A 24,995-nucleotide genomic window follows, 5' to 3' on the forward strand; every position below is an offset into this window, starting at 1 on the left:
TATCATTGCTTGCCAGCTTGCTTTGGCTACTCAGCTCGTCCGCTAACAAGGTGACTAGCGCACTGTAGCTTGCTTGCTAGCAATGCGAAGATGGGTTTTAGCAGGGGGGCATACAAAGCGGACGGAGGATGTCGGTGGAAGGCAGGTGGTGACGTATTCTTACACTGTGTGCCAGACGGCATGTGCTTCACTTGTTTCAGCAGCGACGGATGGTCGATCGGATAGCGATGTACGAATAATTACGGCGTACAGGGCGGTGACTGTGCGATACAGTGCATGATTGACGGTACGCACGGCTGTATTGCGCCACAACAGGCTGGTTATTGTTGCCTTGTATATAAGGCTCGAGGGTCTTCGGACTATGCTTAATTTGGGAAGGTACACATACGAGACTTGAGACCGGAAATATTACATAAGGAAGGTATTCATACCTGACCACTCTAGTACGAAATAGGCAATGGCGGGACGTCAACAAACGCTTTAGCCAATCACATCACCAAGACCCCGTGACTCGGCTCCTCGGATTGTGGAGTCACCTGGTTTGTTGTCGAAATTTGGCAGTGTGTTGTGGCTGGCAGGAGCAATGCGCCCGCAATGTTTTGGTTCCCCTTGGAGACAGGACCGGATATTTTGTTAGCCCACCCAAATCAAAACAAATCGACCAAACAATCCCTTCTTTTTCCTCTCAACCGCCTCAACAGCCCTGCGTATCGTGGCACTTTTTCAACGACCACCACCCGCCAGCCGCCTCAACACGCATCGCCATCGTCTGCAATCACTCCCTGTGTGTTGCTTTTGCGTTGTTCATTCGTTTTACTTCCCGTTGGATAATTTGGATGCCGGCACCGAGGCGCGGCTGCGAGCTGTTTTCTTCTGTTTTCTTGTTATTTGCCGCTTCGTTTTTGTTGTTTTGACCGGCTTGGAGTCTGTATTCCTCATTTTGTTTTGATAACTGCGGGGCGAGACAAAACATTATCGAAAACATCAACAAGCTCCCTCGTCGCAGCAAGCCACATAAGGTAAGGCTCGTCACAGCAGTCCTTTTCTTTTGTCCTTTTCCTCTCCTCGAGTTTTCGATTCGTTTTTTTTTTGGCCCCTTGTCTCGTCCCAACCCCGTCCCCCCCGTCCATCGCCATCCTCCTCGCCTTTATGCAACGATTCTCGTCATCGTCGCCTTGGTATTCCCTCTAACGACTCGTACGGCAGCTTCCTCTCCCCGTCACTTCGTATCCCCACACATGGCCGCCACGATGGCCACTGAACTAGTAGATGCGCGGCGTCGCTCGCAGTCGCGGGCTTCGACCAGCTCCATGCACAGCGGCAGCACGCAGCCCAACCTCGAACACAGCTTCCCCGAACTGTACTCTGCGACGCCATGGCTAGATGATGGCCACGATCACAGCCAGCACAACAACGGTCATGCTCACCATCCGCATGCCGGTGCCGGCCAGATGATGAAGGCTGGCCTCGCCGGCGTCCACCCCCTTACGCCTGAGGATATCATCCTGCAAGCCGCGTCGCAACTCGAGGCCAACGGCGACTTCTCCGGCCTCGACGCTTCCATGGCCACGTCGGTTGGTCCCGCGCAGTCCTTCCACCACCACGCCAACGGCCTTGGTCATCAACACTCTCTGCCCGGAGACACCAGTTTTGGCGCGGACGCCAGCTTTGGTGACCTCGACAGCCAGATGGAACTGACCCGTGATGGCAATGAGGATGGCGATTCGTCTTTGGCAGCAGGCATGGCCGCGAACGCTCCCAAGCCCTCTCGTTCTAGTGCGAACAACGAGCTGGAGATGCGCCAGTTGTTCAATGCCAACAAGGCGCGTAGCCTTCAGGATGTTGCTGAAGAGCTGCACGGTAACGAGCGTGGGCCCAACTCGGAGCGCACTCGTCAGGTGTTTGCGATGCTTTGGTAAGTCGCGGCCGGCCCTTTCCGTTCAAGGAGCTGCGTTGCATTGTTTCATGACAGAACGAGTTCTAATTTGCGCAGGATCAACCAGGTGTGCTCCAAAGGCAAGGGTTCCGTCCCACGTGGCCGCGTTTACGCCAACTACGCATCGCGGTGTGCTAATGAGCGCATCACGGTGCTGAACCCTGCCAGCTTCGGCAAGTTGGTGCGCGTCCTCTTTCCCGGCCTGAGGACCCGTCGGTTGGGCGTTCGCGGCGAGTCGAAGTACCACTATGTCAACTTCACTCTGGCCGAAGACGGCCCTGATGTTCCAGACTCCCCAAGGCTGCAGGTCCCTTTGTTGGACAGCGTCAGTTTCTCACATAGCTTTTCCAACGAGAGGTACGGTGTTTCTAAGCTGGGACGCGGCGGACTGTTCGTGATGTGCTTGCTAACATGGCGAACAGCAACAATAAAAACGCGACGGGAACTGGGCTGCCACCCAAGGCTGTGTTTACCCCTGCCGGTGCATTAAACCCAGCACACACTGCGTCAACTGACCAACAACAAAAACAATCGCGCCAGCAAGAACAACAACCGTTCCATCAACAACGCCTTCACCAGCAGCTGAAGCAGCATCAAGAGGCTCAGTCGTCCGGCTCGGGCGAATATGTGCAGTGCCTTTACAACCAGCCCGACGCGATGGGCATCGATCAGCTGAACGCTACTGCCACAAGCAAAACCATCCAGAACCTCTTCTTGGCGTCTAGTGCCGACACGGAGCCGTTCTCGCAATCCGACCCCCTTGTCTTGCCTCGCATCGAACCTTTCCTCCCGAGTGGAACAGATCCCGATGCGGCCAAGTCTCTCGCCGCCCTCTATCGCTCACACTGCACATCCCTGGTCGAGTGCATTCGATACTGCAAAGAGAAGACGTTCTTCCACCTCTTCACCTCGTTCCATGGCACACTTACCATGCCCGTTCAAAAGCTGTTTGCCAACCCGGCGGTGGCCCCGTGGATCGAAGAGTGCGATTTTGCATTGTATCAGCGCATGATGCGCATCATCTCCGGCCTGACGCTTCAGGTCGTGCCTAAGCCCGTCTTGGACACGCTGAGGAACATCTCAGAACGGCTCGTGTCTCACATCCGCGAGTCCTTCCAGGGTCAGCCGTCACATGTTGTTCGGGCCAAGGAAGCTCCCGCCACGATCTTCGCTGGCTTGCTGGACCGCGCCCTCCGTGTCAACCTTACCGCACATGCTGCCGCCAATATGCTCTCCAACCCCGCCAATCGCGATCAAATGTATCTGGACTGGATTACTCTTGTTCGCGTGCGTAAGGTTGCCGAGTCTGTCCCCGCACGTGGTATGGACGACGTTGTAAACCTGCTCATCTCACAGTTGCGTGATCTTCTCGACCCTGTCGAAGTTCCTTGGGAACTGGAGTCGGCTACTCTATACGGCGAGTACGCTGCACGCAGCGGCCGCCGGTTAGATAATGAGAACACCGTCGATGGCGGCGCGTCCAATGTCCTTGACCGCTGGGTCAGCCTTCTGCAGTCACTTCCCGGCCGCTTCCCGTACGCATCTCACAGAGACATTGTGTGGTGCGTGCAGCGCATCGGCACTGCGGTGATGCGCGACTTGACTATCCAGCAGGGCAAGAGCTTTGGATCCTGGTGGGTCACCAAGTGCTGGATTGACGAGATGGTTGCCTTCCTGGCGGAACAGGGCGGCTTCCTGCGGCAGACCTCTTCACACCAAGATCTGCTGGGCAATGTCCAGGGCAGTGGTGTGTCCCAGAAAAACACTTCTGCCGGTCGGGATGCAAGCCGGTCTGGCGCTCGGTATAGCGGTGCCACGGACGACGCAAACTCTCCGCATATCCCGCAATCACAGCCTGACCGTGCTCCCTTCCCATCAGCCCCTAGCCACAGCTCAACAACCAACCAAGAGTCTATGAACATGGCAAACGGAAACCATGATGACAGCGGGATTGGCATCCGCACCCCCGACGAAGACTTTCCGATGGACAAGTTCAGCTTTTCAAACGCCGACAGCCAAGAACTGATGGTCAGCGCTGGCCTGCATTAATATTTACGTACATACTATCAGGAAGGATTCGGGCCACCCTGTTTTCATAACCCCCTATCTTTCCCCAGGCTTTGCTTTCTTTTGCAACCTTTTGCACTTCGTACTCATGTGATTATCCCATGCATATCTTCTGGGGCGCCCTTACTTATCGTTTGCTGGGGCTGGTTGTTTTATTCCATCTTGGTTCAGTTCTTGTATTTGGCTTGCTTCTTGTGTCTTGGCTTTTCTCCGTTTTGTTTTATTAGCTTCTGGAGTTCGAGGGGACGGTTCTATTTTCTGGTTTCCTCTAAGCATCGCTTCTGGTGCATGATTGGATGAAGAAATGATGGGGTTTGGCTTGACCCGGCACAGGCGGTTCTATCGTTTTCCAGAGTGAATTTGGTCGAAAGGGCGACTGGAGTGGACACGGATCCAAAACTGAGTTGTTGAAAGTAATATACCGTTACTGGATGAGATTGTCTTTCTCGTCTTTTATGTCTCTTGCCTTTTTGCTTTTCCACTCCTATGACATGCTGTCGGTCGGTAACGTGTCACCACCACTTCTCACATAAAACCTGGCGCGGCGATAGGCCGGGACCGTCCTCCCCCGTCAAGTACTTCACGAAGACATCTGTCATTGTGGGCACACCACAGATATAGACATAGATATTGTCAAGGCCATGGTTACTGGCACGATCGCTCTTCCCCAATATCGCCTTGTCTAGGTCAGCCGTCGTGATACGTCGCCGGAGACAAGGTACTTTTTCTTCGTTGCATGACAGCACGTCGTTAGCCGAATCTGCGTCAACCTTGTTGCTGGCACGATTGTCCGTCAAAAATACTCTCAGCTCGCCTCGGATTGCCTCTCGGCTGAAGAGTGAGGCCAGCCGTTGGAGAAAGGGAATGCGATCTGCTTCGTTGTCGCCATCTTTGTTTCCCTTGGGAACCACCTCTGGGTCTACTTGGACAGAGTAGAGAAATACTACGTCTGGCCCACCCGTCCCTCCTTGGGACAGATTCGCGCCGTTGAGTTCGCCCAGGTGACTCGCCATGCTAATCAATGGGTTGATGCCTACACCACCAGCCACAAAAACGACACGCGCAGACCGGTCCGTGGCAAACGAGGAAGGGGCGCCGGGCGGTGGGAAAACGAAGCTGCCGCCGACGCGAATCTGCAGCCTCTGACCGAGGATCGTCGCCGAATCCTGCCACAGCCATGCGGCCACAGGGTTCTCCGGCGATTTCTTGATGGCCAGTTCAATGTACCGGTCGGCTGTGCTGGCTCCTGGTCCTGCCTTGGACGGCAGTGATGTGATTGTGAAGCCACCAGCTTTCACGATGCCAGGACAGAACAAATCGACCCATTGGCCAGGAAGGAACTTTTTTTGGATCAGTTAGCGGGGCGGTAGTGGAGTCGTGCTAAAACGCAATAAAATAGGAAAACGTACGGGGATGTCTGGTGAACCTTCGGGGATTTGGAGACGCAGCAAGCGGACAAGGCTGCCGACGGGTGTAATCTTGACCAAGACGACGGAATGCAGTGTCTAGAGTTTCGTTTGTGTTAGAACTGAGGGCTACGAGTGGGCTGCAGGCGCGACACGAGTGTCCACCTACCGCTTCGCGTGGCTCGTGGGCCGTTCGCTCTTCATGGCTCTCTTTTGTTTCGCCCATGACTGGTCATTGGATTGGACGGTGTACATGGAGGTGAGTGTGGTCGGATTGAAGAAAGACCTGTGTCAAGTCAAAGCGGGGGCGATACCGCATCTCTAGCTCATAATGTAGGAGCTTTAAACTCCAGGTCTGTTTCTGGTGAGGCATCAGCCACTAACAATCAGCACCGACAACTCATCTCGTGGACAGTTGTGTGCCCCCAAAAAGCATTACACCAAACAAAACCGTCACTTATTCGAGGAAGACTTTGTCGTTGCAATTCGATATTATCTGGTTGTTCAATATCATTCCAAATTTACCAAAACGTGATCATCTAGCCCCCAAGTGTTCCTCATCAAAAAGTGGCTGACATCTCGAGTCAAGGCTTCCTCCATGCACCCGCTTCTGCTTTGAACCCGAACCTCTAGGACTTATCAGAGAGGGATCGTGTGAGACTCGGCGGCTACGGTGGCGTGTCGGCGATTCTGGAAGCGGTGCCATCTCGCGCTTGCGGAGACTGTCTGTGAACGGAGCCACGAATATGGTCTTTGGCAGGGGCTTCAAAGGCGAGAAAGCCAGGCGCTCCAAAGCAGGCACAGTGATCTCTTGGAGAGCCTTGTTTTCCTTGTCGTCCCTGTCTTCCTTACTCTTTTCGAACGCGGGTCCGCCATACTCGTCGGCACGGAGGCCCTTTTTTCGGACAATATTGAGCGAGTCCCTCTCCGTAGCCTTATTGATCGCCGAGCCAAAGTCCATTGCGTCAACCAGGAGACCGCCTTCGCTTTCATTGTGCGTCTCGAGGGACCCCGCAATGGGTATGTTGGACGTGTCAGAGCTCTTGGGCGCCCCGGAAGCTTTTCTCACTCGTTGAGCACGGTGTTCTTCTGCTTGGTGCGTGTCCTCGCTCGATGAACCAAATGATTTTCCATCGTCCTCGGCTTCAGTTTTTGTCTTCGGTTCTTGCAAAGTACCTGTACCGGTTGCATGATTGCTAGCGGTCGGTAGTTCCGGAAGAGGGCGTTCCTTTCGTTGACCGGCAGGTTTTCCCACCTCGAAATTACTCGGACTGGGCGTGGAGACGTAGTCTCGGTCGCTCGAAGCACCAAGTCTATTTCCGGCCCGGCCTCTTGCATTGTTTGAGAAGTCAAAGCCAACACTGTCGAGCTCCTCGTCTATTGTCTTTGCTGGGCTTGCGCAGAGAAGCTCGGGTGGCTTCTCGGACGGTGCAAGTTGAAGCAGCCTGAGATTCTCCCACGACCGGTAGTGGAATTGAAAGGTGGCATACGGTGCGTCAATTGCGTCGATCAAGTGGTAGTCGTAGAAGTTTGCCATCTGCGGATTCTCGAGGAGGCCGTTGCTGATGAGTCTGGTCCTGTTAGAAAAAGACGAGTCGGACCAACGCACGGAACGGAAGGAAAATGGGTTCGGGACATAAGGACGCACGCGACTCCGTATTTATAGTTGCCGCGGTACGGATCCGGTTGTGGTGCCCGCCTGTGTCTCGACCGGGCCCGGAACACTTGCACTTGAATGAGTCCACCGTCATTTGCAATGGAAGCCGCCGCCGAGCCGCACGTCACAAAGCGGAAGCAGCGCGACTCGATGCCGTACTCTGTCATAATGACCCCGTTATCGTTGTGCTGGTAGTACGTCGAGGGCTGAAAGAGTGCCTGGTGTGCTGCACCCACCATCGTCTCAGCAAGGTCAAGGCCCCACGACACCACGTGGCGGCCACTGATGGTGATCTGAAAGAAGAGATACTTGTGGCCAACTGGAGCCTGGTTGACAACGTAGCGGAAGTAAAAGTTTGTGTCTGCCATCACGCACTGTCAGCTAGCTCCATGGTTGCTTTTGTCTTGCAACGACAACTGAGTTCCCATTTACCTGGAGCGGAAGGGATATAGACAGATATCTTGGGATCCGCGTGTACCTGGCCCTCGTCGGAGAGATGTCCGTCTGTCGGTTTGCAGCGCCGAGGACTGAGAAACACAGCACTGCTGCATCTCGATGACTGCAACCCGCCGAACCTGACGGAAGAACCGTCGGGGTGTGGGAACTCGGGAAAGACACTATTGTCCGACGCAGCGACGAGCGATATCTCGATTCCACGGAAGCAGGGCATTGTGAGTGGATGTTGGACGAATACTTGTAGTTGAAGCATGGCCAGAACAAAGCAAAACGGAGCAGAAAATTGCGCTCTCCGTATGTAAACACGGACGGAAAGGAGGTGTTGTGATTTCGGCTATGGAAGGTGCAACCGCCGGCCGCTCCTTCTCAAAACGGCTGGCATCCCAACAACCGGTTCTACCTCACATATGGCATCGCATCGTATACAGTGTCGAGAGCCGACTGCGAGCTGCCAAACGTCCAATATCACACGGCTAGCACTGCGGCAGCTAGACTTTCGTCGGAAACGGTCTTCAGTATGCTTCAATGTGCCTTTTAATTTTGCATGAAACCCCTCAGGGTCAAATGTACAGTACAGGGTTTGTCGTTCCCGCTTCCTCATCGACTGTATGTGTTCCAAATGCCCAGTATTCGTAGTGTGTTTATGATGAGCTCAACAGCTTTTGTGTGTCATCCTCTTTGCCCAACAAACCCAGGTTCCGTATCTGGCCCGCGTTCGGTGCGGCGTCTCGTGGGGTGGCCGCCTGGGCTTTGCGGAGCGCCGCCTGGAGCGTTCTTACGCGCGCAGCCTGTGTTGCGTTAGCGGGGACTGGTGATTGACTGAGAGGAATTGAAGTGGAAAGCAGCAATAGTCAATGCGCATCTTGACTCACCTCCTTCTTGTGGTGCAGGCACTCATAGTAGTCCTCGAGGAGGGGGGCGCACTTCTTCTTGCCGGCCTCGTCCTCGCCCGCCGAGTTGACGACGTAGCATGCGAGCATCTCCTGCCAGAAAGGGAAGCACCGGCCGGGGCCTAGACGGATTCTCTGTCAGCATCCTTATATGGTTTATCGTCGCATCGTCGCGTTGTCGTCGTCGTTTGCGGCATTCGTTGGTTCAGTGTTCCCTAGCCGCTCGTTTCTTGCACCTACCTCCGTTCAAGCCGAAACCGGAAGCCATCGTGTGTGTGTTTGGAAGGGGTGAGATCAATTGGCGTGCGCGACAGAGCAGCTGGGTAGCGGTCGTCCGTGGGTCGCCGTTTTATCGTCGGATTCGTCGTGGTGCAGAGCGCTGGCCCGAAGAACAAGCAGTGGTCGGTAGTCTGGCGATGCTCTTTCACTGGGGTCGGGATGGAGCCAATGGCATTTTCCCGCACCGAAATTCACTAGCCACAGCACCAGCCACATTAAGCAGAATTACGTCTTCTGCAAATGGACAGGAGCGACCGGTGCACACCACAGCTTGACTCCACAGTGGCAGCCACCTGCGTTAGTCGCAGCTTCCCGGGGAACAGATGTTAACTAAGAACCGATCATTACGTAGTGAATAATTGTCAGTGTCACCAACGTCAACTACGCCAAACGCTCACGACACTCGACTTGACAAATCCAGATTGCGACGGCGAGACCGGCGATTGACCCCTGCAGCTTGACGACACGACCGCAGGAACACTAGAAACACCGGTAACGAACGCGTCGGGCGTGCCGCAGCCGACATGTCGGCCGCCCTGTCGCCCTCGAAAGTCGTCCTCCTCGCGGCGCAATTCACAGCTACGGGCGACATCGCCAGCCTCGCCTCGCTGGCGGCTGGCCATGGCGATGCGCTGCGAAAGAAGCTGGTCCTCCGCCTGCTACTCACTTACCTCCCATCCCACCTCACGACCGAGGAGTACCTGCCCCTGCTGCAGAGCCTCGAATCGGCCGACTACTCGTGCTTCTTCCCCCTCCAAGAAATCGATACGTCGAGCGTTCAGTCGTTGTCCGACGAGCAGGCCGCCAAGAAGGTGCGCAAACTCCGCCTCCAGCCGCTGTCCCTACCCGGCGCCGCGTCGTCACTTGCCTCGAGCTCCGAGGCGAGAGGGGAAACGGAGGAGGCGGAGGAACCAGAAGATCCCCTGGCCGTCTTCTTGATCCAACGCGCGTACGCCGTCGACGATGGCTCTGGTGCGCTGCCCGAGCTTCCGGCCTTGCTCGCACCCTTCCTCAGCCGCTCCTACTTCCTCCGCACCTGGACCATCTCCGTCCTTTTGCCCCTCCTGCGGCGAAATTGCGAATACTACCCCGACGCGCCTCTGCAGCAAACACTGGCCAACTTTGAGCACCTACCCGACCGCCTGGCTGTGGCTCGGCTGCTCTCCAATACGGGATCACACGAAGACACTCTACACTTTGTGGGCCGCGACCTGCGTGGCTTGATCGGTCCGTGGCTGTACAGCGACCGGCGATGGACGAAAAGGCGACGTGGAAGTGAGAGCAGCAGCAGCGGGGCGGTGTCTTCTGCAGAAACCGGGGGCGAGGACAAGGGCAAGAGTGCAAGTGAGGCAAACGGCCTGCAGTCGAGCTTATGTCCAGGTTGGGAGGAGGTGCTGCAGTGGCTGACGGCGCACGCGGCCAAGTCGTGGCGCGTGGCTGCCCGGGCCATTGAGCAGTGGGACGGGCCGAGCGATGCCGACCTGGGCGGCTTCGGAACCATGTGGCTAGACGACCGCGAGCAAGAATACTTGGAGTACCGGTACGCGCGCGCCGCACTGGCATGCGTCTACCTCCTGCCCGAGTCGTCCGAAGAAGCCATGGCTGCCGCGCACGCCATCGTCGGCAAAATTATTGGCCTTCTGGACCAGGACCCGCTCCCTGCCCTACCGACCGACCTGTCTCTCCTCTCCCCCGTCTCGACCGACACCGACGTTGGCACCCTCCTCACACCGAAAAATGCCGTCTACCTCCGCAATGACCTTCTCAGCGAAGCCAACGTCCTGACCAAACCGTCGCGCACGGCGACCAAACTGCTGCACGCACTTGTTCTCAGTGCGTCGCTTCTCAACAAAATGGGCGCCTCGTGCACCATCCGCCGGGCCGGCGAGCTGGCCGTGCTGCAGAACGAGCGCGAGCAAAAGACCGAGGCCGCCAATGCCATCCACTGGGTCGCCACCAACGGCACACGCAACGACGACCGGTACTGGATCAAGGCACGCAACGAGATCCTGTGGCTGCGCGACTGGGGCGCCGACGACGAGGGGGGCGGAACAGACGACCATGCACAATCGACTGGCAGCGGCGTGTTTGGCCAAGTGAAGCGGGAGTTTATCGAAGTAGAGTTCCTCAAGGCACTGCTCACAAATACGAGTACGTCGACATGTTTGGCCTGGTGGTCTTTGTGTGGATTAAATGAGTCGAATGCTCCTGCTAATTTCTTAGGATATTTTCTTGCTCGGTCGCTCTATGAGGACTCGCCCGACCATCCTCTTTCCAACGACCTCGTCCAGGACACCGTTCTGGCAGCTGCTCTGAATGCCTACGATAATGCCTCCAACCCAAACCGGACCCGGGGTGGCCTCAAGAAATGCGACGAAATGTGAGCAAGAACCGTCTTTTCATTTTGGCGTTTTGTGCCTATTAACCGACTTGTAGTATCCATACCTTCCCCCTGACAGTCGAGAAATCACTGCCAGCAACACGGCGTGCAGAGGCGCTGATGGCGGCCACACACGGTTTATGTGATTACCGCCTTGTCCTCAAGCAGGGCGAGCCCTTTACGCCGGTTGTGCTTCGCGTCCATACAGACCCTCTTTCGATTTTGGGAAAAGTGCTGGAACAGAACCCCAGAAGCTACACCAATATCCAGGCACTGCTAAAGATTGCCAGCGACATTGTCGATGCTGGCCTGACGGTCCGCGACAAGGCGGGCCAGCCCGCGCTCACACCCGAACAGGCACCCCTGCAGCGTGCCTTGGCTGAGCGGCGCGTCACCGCCATGTGCATTGATGCAGCCTTGACCGAGGACGACTTTGAGACGGCCTACTCGTACGTCATGAGCCGGCTGGCCAACGATGACGAGCTGCCCAAGGCACAAGGCGTCAACGCATCCTCTTCGTACGGCGGCGCGCCGTCGGCCGACACGTGGTCCTGGCGTGCGGCTTTGGAAGCTGGCAAATACCGCCGCACCGAGCGAACGGTGCGTCCGACACACCTCGGCACAGCGAGTGCCAATCTCCAGATTCGGCACCTCGAGCAGCGCATCGAGTGCTTGGCCACCGCCTTGCGTGTCGCGCCGCCTGACACGCTCCAGGAGATCCTCAACGCCTACCGCCGCTGCGAGGAAGAGCTTGAGGCCGCGGTGAAGGCGGAGGACGAGCAGGAAACTGCCTGGGACGACGCAGCGGACCAGTCGTGGCAGCATGAAGCCACCGCAGCCGATACCGATGCCAAGCGCCGCCGTCAACTGCAACACAACCGCCATAGTAGCGGCATGCCGGGTGGCTTTGGCGCTGACGACGGAAGCGGGCGCTCGTCGCCGTCGTTGTCCTCGGGCCGCAGCAACCGACCACTGGCCTCGCGCGTCGCGGCGGCAGCTTCTGCTGCCGCCACATCGACCTACGGCGGACAGGCATCCACACGCTCTGGCCCTCGAACCACAGGGCCTGGCCACGGCAGCGGTGGCCTTGCCCGGCCACCCCGGCGCCAGCAGTCTGCCTCGTCGGCCGCCACTGCCGGCGCCGCCTCGGACGACGCGCCACTGTCTCTCTTCGACCTATCGCGGGCTACGGCGCGTGTAGCATCGCGCAACTTTTCTGCGCTGTCGAGCCTTCGACAGACACGTGAGCTTGTCGGCCTTAGTGGCGGCGACGGCGGCGGCACCAACAGCGACGGCCACGACATGTCCGGTGCCGACGGTCCCAGTGGTCCCCACGTGCGCAAACGGGATCAGTTGCGCGACGCGGCCATGGGCACTTTGACGTCAGGCGTGGGGTGGCTGATTGGTGCGCAGCCCGTCAACCGTGAGCAACCATCCGAGCGGAATTGACAGTCAGGACAATGATATTGTTCTTATTATTTTCCATGGAACCTTCTTTTCTGTATACTACACATATCCGAGGCGGGTTCATGATATCTTTGGTTTTGTTTTGTTTACTTTACATAGCGGGTGCAAGTGATAGTGTTCATCTTTCTCCGTGAAACGGACGTCGATTGTTCAGCTCGAAGAGCATCTTCGAACCTTTATCAGTCTTTCGTCTCTTCATCTCTCACCGACAGCATCCAGGGCACTCAAAGTCTGCAAGACAGGTCTTTTGGACCTTATAAACTGCTCAATAGTGTACAGAGAGAATGCTTTCTTCTCCCAGTCTGTTTTCATGGCACCACACGTCCTTTGTCTTTTTCTTTCCTCCTTTCGGTTACATTCGCCTATTCCCCTTTATTTTCTCGATGTTGCATACAGTACTGCTTCGCCGATGTATTGTTTTCCACACCCCCATCCACGAAATCGGGCAGTGGACTTTTGTCGTACGACGGCCTACAATCTTCTGTTCTCTCGTTCCTCTCTCTAATTTTCTTATTCGGTTTTTAATGATTTTCTTTCTCAATGTCCGATGGGAGACAAGGACATGGTCGCTTGCATTCTGACCTTCCGTTCTCGTAACCACCATCACAACTGCCACCGCCATCCTGACAACAGCTTTTGGGGGGTTAGCGCAACGCTCCCGTCTTGCTGTGCTAATTGCATTTTATTATTTACACACCCTCTCCGAACCCCTTCCTGCTTCCCCTCGACGAGGCAGACGGGGCGGCAGGTATGCCCGACGGATGCATGTGGCACATAATTGTTGTTGTCCTTTTTTCTCATGCTTTCATGGCTGTCTCCCAGTCAGGGGGGTGTGGGAATCAACAATAAAACAACGGAAATGCAAGGGAGAGCGTCTGCATCGTACAAATAAGAAGCCCACCGTTTTCACCGGGTGGACGAAGAAGGATTGCACGGTCGGGGTATGCCAGGAAGATCAGCTACTTCACAACAGTAACCTTAACACCTCCTCTACCAGAGCATACCAGTGTTACTCTTCGTAGGAAAGGAAGGAGGGAACCAGGGATGACAGAAGAATGACGTGAAGTGGTGAAAGCAAAAGGCCCACGTATCGGAGGAAACGCGGGATGAAGCAATGAAGCAATGAAACAACCCGGGACATGCGGTATGCATCTTCGATGGGTGGTGTAGTAAGAGTTTTCTTGCCATACCTCCCTCTTGCAGTCATATCCCTTTCCCATTTTCCGTCCACCTCGTTTCCCGCTGCATCTCGCAAATCCAGGTCGCAGTTCAAACCCTGATCCGTGTTCTTTGGAGCATGCAAGACGCAGAATGTCCGGACAACGCGCTCAAGCCATCGTCTCGTACAGGGCGCAAGTCTGGATACCTCGTAGCTCGTCCTTTCCCAGGGTCTCCCCACCGTCGTCTCCTCTGAAATTCAAAATGCCCACCAAAGGCCCATTGTGACGGCGCCACCAATTGAGTTGAGACGATAGACGAGAAAACAAATAGGGGGAAAAAGCATCGAGGTAGGCAGGCGGTGATCCTAGGAACGGCCTTTTGAGTGATCGCCGATATCACGAAAAGCTCGCTCAGATAGGCTGCGTGGTGCATGTTTCGGTCCCCGAAAGAGAGACCTTTCAGAGGCCCATGCCCTTATGTTAGGGGACAGGTTTAGTTTGGTGCTGGCAGACGTACTGTGCAGCCTCTGGAGGGTGAGAAACCGTTTCCTAGAGCGAGGAGATCTGGCATTCTCATAGAGCTGCCTTGCTTAGGCTTGCGGAATGTGATTTCCCAGTACGCTAGGCGGTGCTTTGTTTTCAAGGCGCTAGACACTCTTTTGCCGCCGGACCTGTCTGTCCTCAGCTCTTGTTATCCTTTTCCTTTGTCTCGTTTTCTCCTTTTCCGTTTCCATTTCCATCGTTGGCTGTGGAGTCGATGGGCAGTCCATCAAGCAGTGTCCCTGCAAGTAAAAAGGCTATGATCCTCTTCTTCGGCGAAGCTCGAATTTTCACGCCCATCCAGCAACTCGGGTGCGCAGAGAAAGCCTGTCGATGTGCCAACAGTCCCGCTGTAGTTGCTTTTCTACTTGTCTTCTGCTCTTGTGTTTGTCAGTTCTGGTCCAGTACCGTCGAGGCAAGATTAGTGCAGGAGACGGTGTCTATTCTGGTACGGAAACCTAATTGCTCACCGGACGGTTCCAAAGCCAGGACGTGTAATCCATATTTCCGTTGGTATTCCTGCAAGTTGGGCCACCACTTTCAGCCTCGAATATGCACTGTCCTGATGCGCAGGAAACTCACATCCAGCCGCACCCTATCCTCCACTGGGAAACCGACCGGTAGCTCGGCGAGCTCGAGCTGGAGGTGGCTTCAGCCCAAAGAAGCACGCCGGGGATTGTAGTCAACAAACAGACAGGCATGGCAAACAATGCCGGTAAGGTACGTTTAAATTTGCCTTTTCTAGTTTCCCATGCACAGGGTGCTGTGTCGGAAGACCGATCTCGACTCTCGACTGGGGAAGCCTGTCTTGCTCATGTTAATTTGCATTCTCGCGCTTTCGCCTTCTCTCCCCCTTTCCTCCGCTCTCACTATCCTATGAGACGGCGGAGCCGCACCGCCATATGTGCAATGAGACGGCGGAGCCGCACCGTCATATGTGCAGGGAGGTCGTGTTTCTGAAGACCTGGGCCAGCAGAGTCAGAAGCCAAAGGGACCGGGTTCGATATATTGTATTCATTTCGATCAGTCAATTGCAAAATGACTTTGCTGTGGGAATTAGGGCCTCCCCAGGTTGGAGTAGACCGGAGTACAGGTTACGACGAGAGAGTGTAAAACGGTTGATGGGAGTCGGAAATCGGGCCGGAGCAGACACTGAAAGTACGAGCAGGAAACGGTGCGATGGAGTTCGACAGGTAAACGGTCGTCCAAGTCGAGTCCGTTAACGCAAGCAACAGTTACCGGGTGCAAGGGACTCGACTGCCACACCAGACTCACATGCTGCTACTGTCAACGGAGCGTTCGTAATGAAGGAACAGCAGGCCACGAAGCGAGAGTGCGACCTGCACACTGACGAAAGAGAGTGGGTGTGGGTGTGTGAGACACGTAACAGTTTCTGAAGGACAGCGAGTCGTGAAGAAGCAATTTGAGGAATAGAAGGAATAGAGGCCGCAGAGATAGACAGTCGGGGGCCAACCTGCGGGCCCAGTATCAATATTTGGCAAGTGCAAAGAGCCGGCGGGACTGGTGTGTTTGGCGTGCCTGGTCGTGCCTGCCTGTGATACGGCAATGTACATCAATGTGTGCTCGCAGATGCCAACAGGTGTCAACAGAGATCTCATGTAGGAAGGAACGACAGGGCATTTGGACGGCCACACTGTGGGGATCGCGCCTTCCTGGTTCTTTGAATTCTTAGACTCGAAGTAAGAGGGAAGGAGCAAATGGCACCAAAGGTGAGACCTTTCGAGGTAGGTACGGATTACGCAGAGGGAGAAAGAACCAGCATGCGGAAGGAACAGAAATGATGAGCAAAAGTGACGGATAAGCAAAGGTGGACATAAAGCAGAGCACATGTGAACTACAACACGAAGATGAAGAAAAAGCAAATATAGCTCGGCTCCAGATCCGAAAGCAAGGGGCCCGCAATGGCAGCTACAGGATACAATATGGGACCCAGTCGCCGTAGAGTCGACTGCGATACACTTAAAGATCGATATAACAGAAACATATCACAACAGAAACATTGCTAACTTTCGTGGGCAACGCAGGGAGCGACTGGTTTCTCTCCGCATTGCTCAGTCGCGTCTTCATCACTGCGGGCCTTCATCTTCCAGTTCGAGTTGCCGCAACGCGTTGATAGTGTTGCTGTTGCTCATTGCTGTCGTCGATCTGTTCCGTCCTCCTTTTTTCGGGGTATCACAGACTATTTAGGGTCCCAGGAATGGTGGACTACGAACATATCCATCCGGCAGATTCGGTTGTGTCGTTCTATTTACTCCTGGGCTCGACCATTGCTCTCTTGTTTTTGCCCATTCTGTTTGCATCGTTGCCTCTGTTTGCAGAGTCTGGACTCTCGACGGCGGTCTAGGAACTGTGAACCAAGTCAATGCAGCAAGGGATGATGTCTTCCTAGGCCGCATTCCGGCAACCGAGACGTACGCGCTCGCTTAGCAGATTACGCCGTTTGACCCAGCGCCACATACTCCCTACCCTCAATACACATTCGCTGCACATGTTGCCTTCCCTTTGCTGGGTATGAGTTGCTGGCCTGGTGAGGTAGACATGACGAAACCACCAAGCAAGGAGACTTTTCGTGTATCTACTGACTACAAAGGAAAAGAAAAGAAAAAGAAAAGAAAAAGAAAAGAAAAAGAAAAGAAAAAGAAAAGAAAACAGTGGCTAGCTCGGCTAAGGCCAACCGATGCAAGCTGGGCGAAGGAAGCCTTCAACGAAAACAATCAAAAGAAAGCACATATTGTGCACTATGCGCCTTGCTACGACCTACGTGTTCGAGTCGCTGGCACAATACACAACACACTCATGGAAAAACGGCGAACGGCCAAACCGTGCAGTCCGATCGTCTCGGCCTTTTTGCAGTTTTGGTTTTGGGGTCTTTTGTCGCTGACAACACCCCGAATCCCTCGAGGCATGGTTAGCGTGCGTGCAACACAGGCCAAGAGCGAGAATGTCTGCAGATTTTATGTGGGAGCTTGGAGCTTGGCGTTCAGCTGGTCTTGTCACACTTCTGGCCACTTGGAGTGTATCAGCGTTGCATTTTCTGCCGGCCGACTGAACCCTGATGTCGACGGTTGGCCAACCACCAGCGAGAGTTGGTGGTTCCTGGGCCGTTTTTGGAACGACTTCAGCCGTTCCCACTTACACGAAAGCAGCTAATACAGCCAATACTAATGACAAAAATGGACAAAGTGTGTCTCTGACGATATGGCAAAAAGAAAACAACAACGTCACATTGAGGTCATGGGCAAGAAAAACAGCAACGAGCTGACGGCGGCAAATGTCCATAGACCGGACACAACCCGATACGGAGTATCTGCGATGAATTGAACAGAGGGAGGTCGTCCCGAAATTGCGTGCCACCAAAGACCAGATGGGGCCAGTAAATATGCCGGTAATTGTTTTCAGTTCATCAGAGAGGCTCCATCACAGGGCCATCAAAAAAGTAAACCACGCCTCGGCTCGCAAAGCCCCGTAAGGCTCAGGGCCCAATCCTAAAAATTCGAGAGAAAATCATCTGATTATCTGGACTTCCAAGCTTGTCAGCGAAATCAGCAAAATCGGAGAGGAGCAAACCCGACTCATAACAAAGTGGCGGCGAGAAAGAAAACGGAACGCGAGCTTGCATCAAACCGAACAGCGAACCCGTACGATATACAATACTCGTTCGGATAGTTGCTCGCGCGGGGTTTTCGGAGACACTGGGGTTGTTTGTCGAGGCGTCACCCTCCAACGGTCTTTTTTGTCATCACAATCCCGTGTTTATTATTTATGACGGAAGGGACAGAAGGAGACGAAAGGACTACTTCACTGTCCATCACCGCCCTTTCAGCTGCAGGGTGAGGTGTTCATGCAGGCGGCCGTTTCTGCAAGCCCCATCTTCTCTATTTTCTTCACGTCACCCGTGCCACCTCACCCGGTTAATGGAACGATGGAACCAATGAGCGATGAAGCAATGGGGCAGTTGGGAGATACCCAATCCGTTCCGTCCCAGATTGTCATGGGACCGTCATGAGCGTCATTCATCAAACAGGCCAACCATTTTGCTTTCTGGCCGTTTCTGGGTTTGGTTTCGAAACGAGACGTGCAGCCCTTCTTTTCAGTTGGGCTCTTGCACTTCAGCGAAGTACTTCACACCCTCGCGTCACCGAAACAGCGACTCCCCATGTAGCATTTCCAACTCATATCTGTCGGCCACCGTCGTAACCAGCTTTCTCTCTGCGGTGTATGTCGTACTCCTAGCCTGGGATTGTTGCCGCTTTTTGAGCTTTCATGTGTGTCGCGAGCCTGCTGAAATACCCCGATTGGGAAACAATCCGCCGACCCCTGCGCCGGCAATGTGCATGCTCGGGTCTCTTAGCTCGCTTGGGTATGTCGCGGTTTCTGCCATGTCCTTTCCAGCTTTCCGTTTGGCTGCATGTCGAGATCCTTTCCATTTCGTTTCAAAATTAGTGCCAGACATAATATAAAAAATAATAAATAAGTAAATGATGCATGTGGCTCAGTGAAGAACTGAATATTGCAAAGGGTACGGCCGAAAGGTTACCGCAAGCCCCCCACGAGGAGCTACCAGGCATTTTTAGGGGCTGATATGAAATTATAAAATCCCGCGATCGTTTCGAGAGGTGTAACATACAAGCAGCAGGCAAGGAGCGGCGGGATAGGGGAAGTTGACTAGGCAACAAGGAACGACAACAACGCCCGTTTGATTTCGCTATTTTGTCCGACGCAGTGTGCTTGTGTTCCGTAAAGTTTACTATGGGAATACACCGCACCCAGCACGATCGCCGCATCGTGCCTTTTTTGGTGTTGCCTGGGACTTGAATTATATGGAAACAATGTAAGCATGTGAACTTGCCCGTCTACTTCCATGGCCTTCCCAGGTTCTGTGTCTCGGCTCTGTACGACAGGTTCATTTGCCTCTCTCGTATCTCAGTGCCTGCATGCATCCGGTGGAGATTACCGACCAGGGACCAATATTCTACCAGGAGAACGTCTTGACCCGGGGCGTAACCCAGGTGAAGGGGATCAGGCATAGATATCCAGTACTCTTCACTCGGAAAGAAAAGCACAAAATTGACGTGTTTGCGAATCGGCACCGTTTACACCGTTTACAGCTCCGATGTACTTACGCATTGCGCTCGTGTCACAGTACGATATTGGGCATGAGATACATGACACAAGCTTGGTAGAAGATGTCTCAACTACTTTTCTTTTCATCTCCCGACGGCATGAAATGTTCCCTCGAGTAGCCACATGCGAATAGGTGGCGCTGCGACCTCGGCAAGATATTTTATGCCATATCATATCTATTCAGATAGCTAGTAAGGCCTTAGGGGCCACAAGGCCAAATAAACTCGCGATGCTACAACTATTTTGATTACTGTGAGTTCCTCCTGGGAGCTCCTCCTCTTGCATCATTGTCTACCTGCAAGTTGCAAAGGCAGATCACACATAAAGGTTCAATATGCTCATGTGGGCGTTGGTGAAATCATTGATATGAGCAAACAATAAAACAGACACAGAGGCAAAAGGCAAAACAAGGCGGACGAGCAAAAGAGCAGTTGGCTGAAAAGAAACGTCACGGAATAGCTGGCTGTCACGGCCGGCGTCTTGGCCGGAACAGCCTGGCGCCAAATGTTTCCCAATGCTTCTTCGCGCCTCCAAGTCTATCCTTGTTGGACGACATATCGACAGCAGTAAACAAAGAAGAAAGGCCGCAGGCTATTCGGCGGTGCTCGGGTGGCTGTGGGGATGGGGTGGCCAGCCAGCATTAAACGAGGGTTTGTTTTCTTTTTCTTTTCTTCTTTTCTTCTTTTTTTTTTTTTTTTTTAAAAAAAAAATAAAAAATAAAAGAAAATAAAACTTAAATCAAGCTTACTTTGCTTTACCTTTTTTTTTTTCTTTAATAACCATTATCATGTCCCTCCCACAGGAAAGAGCAAGCCACAAAGAATCAAACATAATAACATTTATTTGGTTTTCCTAGAAGTGGGAAGCAATGAGAACTTGGATTGTAAATTGCTACACCGAAATTTTTGGCCTATTTTCTACAGGTGGGTTGGCGCATTTTTGGCACATTTAGCGCATTTTTGGTTTATTTTAGGGAGCGATGTCGTACGATTTTCTGCCGTTACGTCGTTGTGACAAGTTGGAGAACGTTGCAAGTCGACGAGACCCAGCATTCTGGCAGGCGAGCAGCCCCCGGTCGATCTGCCGTCGCAGCGGGACAGGGGGGAGGGGTGTCAGTTGCTGTATCGTCCAACGGCGGGAAATGTGAGTGGAGAAGAACGACAGAAACGAAAAAGACAATGGACAAGAACAGAATGGCGCCAAAGGAGCGGGAAAAGCTCACAGCGGCTCACAAGCCCAAGCCAAGGCCGGAACGGGAGCACGCTAGTGGCGTGCGTGTTGTTAGCGCCGTTATTTCTCCTTCCACAGAGCCTCGACGGGCCTGACGACTGACAAACGAAATATGCAGCAAACCGTGCTGGAATGTGTGCCGCAGCTGCCTGCCCTGTTCGATGGAGACAGACTGAATCATCCCTTTCCGTGTCAAACCGACTGCTCTGTTTGTACTGGAGACTGAAACGGTTCGTAAAATGTCGTAAACCGTCCAATCGATCTCCTTTCCGCAACGACGCCGGGCATTTTATCTAGACAGCCTTGTTTTGCCACCACCGAGGCGCGATCCGTACTCCGTCCGTCCGATGTGCTGACTGGCTTCGTCCTCACAGCTTACGATTCAATGACAAAGTGCCTGGACGCCGTCGAAAAAAAGAAACATCCACGAAACGAGATGGTCCCGTCTCGATGCAAGACAAAAACACCTCCCGAACTACCTCCAGCCACTGGCAATCTGCGACGTACTCCGACTCCTCGCCAATCGAGACACGCAGTTGTATTGCTCCTCGACATGTGTGTGGTCTCGACCCCCCTGCGTAAATCTTCAACGCTCGCCCCAGCCGCGATGCGATGCGGAGGAATATTAAGTGCAGGGGCTGTCTGGGCTGGTCTGTCCCCTGTGGATATGACCATCTGGGCCATCTTGGCCGGCGAAGCGGTTTATTATTATTATTATTATTATTATTATTTTATTTTTCATTTCTGTCTCAGATGCATTTCTTGGAAGGTGGAGCCTCATCTTTCACCTGCTCTTTGTTCACGGTTATCCCTTGCTGGCTTCCAATTTCATACAAATCCTTTCAACGTCAATTACCTCGATCACTCGATCGATTTTCTTTTTCGTCTTCTTTCTACCCTTCCTTATGATCCGGATGCAATGTGGACCTCGTCATTTTGCACTCCCTTTTCTCTCCATTCTCACATCGTTCATCTGCCTCGCGGCTGTCTGCTGTCAGTTTGTTTTCCACATCTGTGCGGGACCTGTAATGTCGACTGCTTTCGGTCGTTTTCTTTGTGTATTTTGCGGATCTTGCTCATATCGCTCCCTGGATGGCGCTTCCCCGTCATCGCGACGGTGTCTCGATACATCGCCGCTAGTCCGCTTTTAGACACGCTTCGTTCGTTCATCCCATTGTCACAGGAACAAGTTGATTGCTCATCATGTCCTGTGTTCGAATACGTTGAACAAGACCAGCTTCAACAAAGTAGCTGCACGTTGAGTGCCTAGCAATCTGCATCGGCTGCGAGGAACCGAAAAGAAAGACGGAACACCAACCCAACGGCGGCTTTCTGTTGGAAGCATGTGCATCCAGAATACTGTACGACGTATCCCTCGTACTCGTACTCCGCGTCTCACTCGATTTGATGATCAGAATGCTTTCTTTTTCGATGACAGTGTCGCTTTCACGCACGTCTTGAACATCTTTCCGAACTATCCAGTTTCGTTGTGGTAAAATTACGCTGAACTGCATGCCAGCCTGTAAGATTACTCCGCGAGGGGGGCAGTGGTTGCGATACTGCATGGTTTTTCGGCGTAGCTGGGGCGTGGTGATAAGAAATACGGAGGACAGAACCAAAACAGCGTCGGTGTTGTGTGTCCACCATCCTCTTCGTCGCACCGTTTTATGGCGCTAAGAGTTAGTTGACAGCCCCCCTCTTTCAGTTACAGGGCCTGGATGGTTTCTGGGACTTGCATCACCATGTCGGGACCTCCTTTTGGCCTGCCGCTGTCCTTGTCCGTTTGTCTGTTGGTTCCATTCATCTCCCTACCTCTGGCACCGGCGCAACTCCTTCAGTTTGTTGGCAGGTGTTTCGACATTGGTTCGCAATGTCATACAGACTCGGTACGACAGGAACTGTCTGTTTTCCAGCAGACACTCTGATGGGTCGCTTCTCGACCCAACGGGTAAACCGGCGAAAGTCCTTGTTAAACAACGGACAAGAATATCTTGATTGCAAGCATATGCCGAGAGGCTGACGGCAAGGCAACAGATACGATTCGTGCTGCCGGCCATATTCCAAGAAACGAATAACGCCGCAATCTGGTTGTGCCTGTCGAGCATCGTTTCTCCACAACCCATTATTTGTCATTCTCTCATTCTCTGGGGCTTCGACGTGGGCTAGAAGGCAGAATCTCTGCGCTCAGGTGCCTTCTGCGAGGGTCTGAGCCTTCCCAAGGGCCGTGGATGCGCGCGGAGCGCTGATTGCGATCTTCGAATTACCAACCCGCAAAGTAATCCCCGAGACCACCCAGGCTGAGGGGTTCATCGAAGGATCGGAGAAATAAAAGAAAAGTGAAAATCGCCCCTTGGCTTCAGCACTTGCAACGAGTGCCGTTACCGGGGGGGGGGGGGGGGGGGGCAGATAAAGGAAGATGTGCAGCAAAGGGAAGAAATAGGGCAATAGACCGTCGCTGGAAAAAAGAAACGTGATCTCCGTCAGCGAGAGAGACGGGAGACAAAATGGGATGGGCTGGGGCGGAGGGGGGGGGGGTTTGGGATCAACGGGCAACGCTGATCTACTCTTGCGCTTGCGTTCCGAATGGGTGTCAGCGGAGCGATTCCGATGGTGAGTGAGATCGTACGGCGCCCGTTCTCACCGAGTCAATGATAGTACAACACTGGAATAGGAGGTGATCGTCTGCGCTTCTTTGGGCGATCTCTTCTCTCAGTTGTTCCTTTTGGCGTTCTTCTTTGTTCTCACCTTCGCTCTCACCTCCGCCATAAGACGCCAGGCCTTTTCCGATTTTTTGATTTGTCGTCGAGAGCCGCCTGGTCTTCAACGTGCCGAGGTAGATATGTCTTTTATTTTGTGCGTGTTATTTTCGCCTGTGCGTTCCTTAAACTAAATCTCCGATTGCGACGAAAGAACGGAGCACGTCGTACGACGCTGCCACGAAAGAGTGCGGGCTGTAAATCGTACCTTCCGCGCTTCTCGCAGTTTTGGGGAGAGGACAAGACAAGTCTTGGCATCTGGAGGGAAAGAGGAAACGGGTTGAGGCACCATCTAGGATTGGAAGGCGCGGTTTGGCGCACTTTGGCCGGTTCATAACTCGTGACTCTGCACACATGCATTCGTGAATACGTTACCGGCAGCGAGTCCTTTGGCACTCGCTACCAGCAACGAGCTACACCGTGAAAATGGCCCCAAAACTCAGCCTGCAGGATCTGGGCGCTCTATCCCGCGCCGGCGGTGGTAACAGTCTGTGAAGGACTGTTGTACTGTGTCGTTGGATGGCAAGAGCAGCTGAACAGAAACGAGAAAAGTGGAGACTCAACGAAAACAATAAAAGGACGTTGCAAAAAGAGGTGGTTTCCGAAAAAGGAAAACGGGCTTTGGCGCGGTTTGCTCAAGGGGTGGGTGGTACGTGCGCAACTGGGCTTCGGATGGCGGGTGGTCCGGCGGCAAGAGCGTTGACCAGCAAATGTTATTGGCATCGGCCCTGTGCCTGCCAGCCTGCCCTTGGCTACTTTGGTCGGTGGCACTTGCTAGTTCAGCGTCCTCCGAACAGATGGCAATCGCCGTTCTCTCTTTCCCCTGGCCCAGATGTCCACGTCAATTCGCACCCATGTCCCACCACCTGTTAACCCTCTTCAACCCCTGTTCCGTCCTTCCTTGTCAAGAAATCGTCCAGGGGTGGCCTCGATGATGGCGCCTCACTCCATCGCCCCTGCCTCTTTATCGTAACAATTCCTGGTTGTTTCCAGGCTCACCTTTGGACGTTGACGTCTTATGATTGTGTAAAATTTCGCCCTTGTAAACAAAAGCTTCATTTCCCCATTTCTACCCACTTACCTTGCACATCGCAGTTCGTTGCCAAAGGCTCCCACCTATCCTTTTAGGTCCTTTTGTTTCCGCAGCATTTTCCTCCAGTCGCCTTTCGCAGCTCCTGTATACATGTATCTTACATACGAAGTACGAAGTCGACCTGACGAACAATCCCAGAGTTCACAAGGATGTGGTCCCAAACAAGCAAACGAACGAAAACGATCGACAACGCCAACAAGAAAACCGTTAAGCATTTTCTTCCTTCTCCTCGAACCCTGTGTCTGCTCCAATCCCAGACGTCCACCATCCCCTGCAACCCATTCCAAATAAAACAGCACACCAACCCACGCCGACAGCACCAGACCCTTGTTGCCCCCATCTTTTGTATCCACAGGTGTTCGTCTGTGAGATGCGAGAGGTTGAAAGATCACCGGCACACGGCCCCTCTTTCTCCAGGACCAGGGACGTCAGCCTTTTGGACCATGCTTTTCACAGAATGAAAGTAACTTTCCACGACGGTGGGCAGACTCAAACGGTCTCGAAGAGCGAGCGATCGTACGACCTTTTACACC

General features: G+C 53.7%; 5 protein-coding genes across 5 annotated transcripts; 2 read left to right on the plus strand and 3 right to left on the minus strand.

Moving 5' to 3' along the window:
- Positions 1-1,250: 1,250 nt before the first annotated feature.
- Positions 1,251-3,985, plus strand: SPSK_03976 (regulatory factor X, other; the record flags this gene model as incomplete). The annotated part of the gene is made up of 3 exons (XM_016730791.1): positions 1,251-1,915; positions 1,994-2,293; positions 2,359-3,985. 3 exons carry the CDS (start codon positions 1,251-1,253, stop codon positions 3,983-3,985), a joined length of 2,592 nt encoding a protein of 863 aa, XP_016585781.1.
- Positions 3,986-4,515: 530 nt separating this feature from the next.
- SPSK_04395 (oxidoreductase-like protein) lies at positions 4,516-5,635 on the minus strand (the record flags this gene model as incomplete). Its single annotated transcript, XM_016731202.1, has 3 exons — positions 4,516-5,343; positions 5,413-5,508; positions 5,579-5,635. The coding sequence occupies 3 exons, from the start codon at positions 5,633-5,635 to the stop codon at positions 4,516-4,518; spliced, it is 981 nt and encodes a 326-aa protein (XP_016585782.1).
- Positions 5,636-5,944: 309 nt separating this feature from the next.
- On the minus strand, positions 5,945-7,736 carry SPSK_04148 (uncharacterized protein; the record flags this gene model as incomplete). The annotated part of the gene is made up of 3 exons (XM_016730959.1): positions 5,945-6,986; positions 7,058-7,427; positions 7,499-7,736. 3 exons carry the CDS (start codon positions 7,734-7,736, stop codon positions 5,945-5,947), a joined length of 1,650 nt encoding a protein of 549 aa, XP_016585783.1.
- Positions 7,737-8,163: 427 nt separating this feature from the next.
- Positions 8,164-8,680, minus strand: SPSK_04609 (NADH dehydrogenase (ubiquinone) Fe-S protein 5; the record flags this gene model as incomplete). Its single annotated transcript, XM_016731410.1, has 3 exons — positions 8,164-8,310; positions 8,395-8,534; positions 8,653-8,680. 3 exons carry the CDS (start codon positions 8,678-8,680, stop codon positions 8,164-8,166), a joined length of 315 nt encoding a protein of 104 aa, XP_016585784.1.
- Positions 8,681-9,215: 535 nt separating this feature from the next.
- SPSK_03928 (protein transport protein) lies at positions 9,216-12,520 on the plus strand (the record flags this gene model as incomplete). The annotated part of the gene is made up of 3 exons (XM_016730743.1): positions 9,216-10,842; positions 10,915-11,071; positions 11,128-12,520. 3 exons carry the CDS (start codon positions 9,216-9,218, stop codon positions 12,518-12,520), a joined length of 3,177 nt encoding a protein of 1,058 aa, XP_016585785.1.
- Positions 12,521-24,995: the final 12,475 nt, after the last annotated feature.

Source organism: Sporothrix schenckii, assembly GCF_000961545.1.
Source record: "Sporothrix schenckii 1099-18 chromosome Unknown Cont47, whole genome shotgun sequence".
Lineage (NCBI taxonomy): Eukaryota > Fungi > Ascomycota > Sordariomycetes > Ophiostomatales > Ophiostomataceae > Sporothrix > Sporothrix schenckii.